The sequence below is a fragment of the Theobroma umbraticum genome, unplaced genomic scaffold, assembly GCF_002168275.2.
Source record: "Theobroma umbraticum cultivar Fairchild unplaced genomic scaffold, ASM216827v3 scaffold_69.0, whole genome shotgun sequence".
NCBI lineage: Eukaryota > Viridiplantae > Streptophyta > Magnoliopsida > Malvales > Malvaceae > Theobroma > Theobroma umbraticum.
Window position 1 is genome coordinate 260,896 of NW_018397293.1, and position 3,956 is coordinate 264,851.

Here is a 3,956-nt window from a genome sequence, read left to right on the forward strand (position 1 = left end):
TACTATTGTTTTCGATTATTGACTTTAAAATTAAAAAAATAATTTGAAAATCTTTGGGTTTAGGTTATTGATTGCAAGAGTCAATTGAGATAAATTAGATTTCTGTTGGACCAATTTGAGTTGATTTTTTTTAGTCCCATTAAGATTTTTAGATATGTTTGATATAATGAGAGTAGAAAAAGGCGTTGGTGGATCCAAATAATAATCTAAAATAACTCTTGACTAAGACAAATATTTAAATTTTATTTTATTGAAGTGAAAATGGTAAATCTTGTAAGGAAGCTTTTAGGGTGAAAATGATAAATTTAAGGATCAAATAAAGATTTGCTGACACACGATTTATTATCTATATAAGTCTGGAAATTACTTTACAATTGACATATAAGATAATTTTTTTTATAAGATAATTATTAGATAATTTAAATAAAAAACAATTGGGTTTCAACTTTTTAACCATTAAAATCTGGGACTATAACTTAAAATTTTCGAATTTGAATTATAAAACTAATATAAATGGATTGAGATTTATGGAATAAAGAAATTTTGGCCCTCAATCTTAACCTCAAAATTATGTAGATCTCCTAATAAAAGATTAGATGAGTCTCGAGTTTAAAACTAAAATTTTTTTTCTACTTAGTAAGAATGCTTTTTAAATTGAAAGTATTAGTTCATGACAATTAGACATAAAAGAGAGGACATAAAACTCAAAAAAATCTCTAAATTATTATAGAAAATTTAAATAAGCCCTTATTCTTTTATTATATTTAATTAATCAAGCCCTTGTATTTTTATCTTAAATTAAATAAATTTTTATAACTAATGATTGACTAATTATTATTAATCAAAATATGTTTTATTATTTTATACCCATGTAACGCTGATATGATGTTGATGTAAAAAATGAAGAATGTGATGTGATTATATCATTATCTATTATGTCATGTCAGTGTTAACTATAACAAGTGTCATTTTGACTGAGTCAATAATTAATTATAAAAATTTATTTAATTTAAAATAAAAATATAAAAACTTAATTAAATATAAAAAATATAAAAATTTATTTAAATTTTCATAAATAATTAAACAACCTTTTAGGTATTATAAAAGAAAAAGGAAAAGAAGAATAGAGTAACGTCTGTTTTAAAATGCGGGAGAAGGGCTGCTGTTTCCCTAATGGGCTTTCACCCTCTTTGGACTCCATTGGGCTTAACAGTAGAAAAACCCGTTTCGCTTTTACCAATCGTGACATCGATTTTTAAGGGTAGGCTTTCAAACTTGCAGCAAACCTTCATCAATTTTGCTTTCCATTCGCCAAAAACGATGACCACCCAAAGGAGCAGAAAAGGATATATCTTCGATCTCCAGCTTCTTTCCAACAATTAACCCTTCAATTTACTTCACAGAAATCCAGGTTAGGTTTTTCCCCTCACATTTTCTCTCTTTCCTTCGTCTTAGTTGACATTTCCTTCATGTTTTTCTCTTCCCATTACAGCTTTCTTCTGTTACTGAAACGTGTTACTGGGTTTTCCATGCTATGTTCTTGTTTTGTTCTCTTAAGAAGATTGTTCTTTGATTTTGTTTACATTTGGGTTGTTTTATTTGAAAAGAGTTTTGGGTTTTTTTTTCTTTTCTTGTTTTGCAGGATAAGGGAAAAGTCTTTGCTTAATTTCATCTGGGTATTTAGTTTTTGAAGTTAAAAACTTATTAGTGAATTTGAGAAGATGAGTGGTGCTCCAAAGAGATCTCATGAAGAAGTTGGTGGTGGGCATTCTTCTTCTGCTTCTAAATACCCACACGAGGACACTGGTACTTACCCTAAGATACCTTCGTCTTTGATTTCGACTGAGTACCATCATCCTGTCCCTTATGAAATGGGTCAAGATGCTAGAATGACTAGGATTCCGAGAGCAGAGCCTCGTGATTCTGATAGAAGGTCACCTTTGCAGCATTCTATGTATAGAATGCCTTCATCTGCTGTTTCGAATGATTCGCATGTGGACTCTCATCAGGGTGGTTCTGAGAGTAGGATGGAGTTGCGGGATTCCAAGGAAAATCGGGAGGCCAGGGTTGAGAGTCGGGAGCCAAGGGTGGAAGCGAGGGAGTTTTACGGTGAGGCTGTGAAGAGGGAGTATCAAAGTGGGAAAGGTGAAAAGGATGGCAGGTTTGAAAATAGAGGGGATGAGAGTAAAGAATTGAAATGTGATAGGGAGATTCATAGTGATCCGAAGGGTGATGTGAAGGTGGAAAAGGATGTTTATGGTGGGCCAAGTAGTCACTCAAGTTGGAAGGATTCAAGGGATTACCATAGAGGAAAACGATATTCAGAACCCCCAGGTGGAAACATAGATCCATGGCATATCCAACGTGGTAATTCACAAGGACCAGTTGAAGTTGGAAAGGAAGGCTCTGCTACTGAAGAAAGAGATTATGCAGAAGCTCATGAGGCTGTCGGTGAGAACAAGTTTGATTCAAAAGGTGAGGATAGGTTTAAAGACAAGGATCGAAAAAGAAAAGATGGGAAACACCGAGATTGGGGAGATAGAGATAAGGAAAGAAGTGATCGTAGGAGCAGCATACAAGTAGGTAATAGCAGCGGTGAAGTCAAAGAATCTGCAAGAGAGGACAGAGAATCAGAGAGATGGGAGAGAGAAAGGAAGGATTTGAAGGAAAAAGAAAGGCCAAAAGAGAGGGAAAAAGATCATATCAAGAGAGAATCATTGAATGGAGCAGAGAAAGAAGGATCAAACAATGAGAAAGAATTGGGAGATGGGTCTGTTAAAATACAAGAGCAGGAAAATCAGGCATCTGAGCAGAAAAAGCAAAAAGAGATGGATGGTTGGAAAAATGTTGATAGAGAAGCTAAAGATAGGAGAAGAGAAAGAGATGGTGACACAGAAGGAGACAGACCTGAAAAGCGCAGCAGGTGCTATGACAAAGAATCTGATGATGGATGTGCAGATGGTGAAGGGGCTACAGAAAGGGAAAGGGAAGTTTTTAATTATGGAGTCCAGCAGCGTAAAAGGATGCTTCGGCCAAGAGGCAGCCCCCAATTGGTAAACCGCGATGCTCGTTTTAGGCCCCGAGGTCAGGACAATGAAGGGTATGTCTTCCTATTCTTCATGTGTTTTAGTTGCAAGCATATTTACCTTAAAATGGCATTACTTTACATTTCATATGTACCCTTTGGTTTTAAGTCTCAACGTAACATATACGTTCCTAATCAGGTTCCTTGATTGTTTCTTGTTACTTGTTATTTAGATCCAGTGGCTTTTTCAATTATAATTAAAGTGAAGTAAATAGGAAAAACCTTAGCTTTAGAAAAAAAATTTGCAAAAACATGCGTTTTTCTCAATCTCACAGTGGCAATTCAGGGTTGAAATTTTTTGTTGCCAGCATATATTCATTAACATGTTTTAGAAAATTCTCAATTAATTTGAGGGACAATGGCCTTGCAGTTGAGGAGAATTTGCATTGTTTTTAATTATTGATGTTGGTTGGTATTTGTGATGTAACTTTCATGCACAAACTGTAATGGAAGACTATAAATGTGGAGGATTCTTAGCTATTTGGTAACAGACATTGATGCAATGAAATTAAATGTGAAATAAAAAACACACCTTACTGTGAGCAATATGGTTCAAAAATGTCACTAGTACAGTGTTTTAGATATTGAAATCCTCTAATTAACTTTGTAGCATTATGATACAGTGCTATTTAGATAATCCTTGCTCTTATTTAGTTGTTTTTGAGGTCATTGAATTCTTTGAATAACTTCATTTCTTATTGAGAATGGAAAAGATTAACTAAATAAATTTGCGAAGGGAAGTTGTGAAGTTACATGGAGGGAAGCTAACGTTGGGTGTCTGAAGGTTTATGTAAATCCAAAGATTAAAATGGTAAGAATTAACTGAATAATTGGAGAAAATGGTGGGAATCTATCAAAAATGAATGGAAAG

The 3,956-nt window shown here is 33.9% G+C and overlaps 1 protein-coding gene across 1 annotated transcript in view; it reads left to right on the forward strand.

The window, feature by feature from the left end:
* The first annotated feature begins 1,267 nt into the window (after positions 1 to 1,267).
* LOC110428763 (zinc finger CCCH domain protein) overlaps positions 1,268 to 3,956 on the forward strand; it is an 11,880-nt gene continuing 9,191 nt past the window's right edge. The window contains 2 exon segments of the mRNA XM_021444677.2: positions 1,268 to 1,411; positions 1,643 to 3,100. Coding sequence (XP_021300352.2) covers positions 1,722 to 3,100 — 1,379 coding nt within the window. The 5' untranslated portion in view covers positions 1,268 to 1,411; positions 1,643 to 1,721.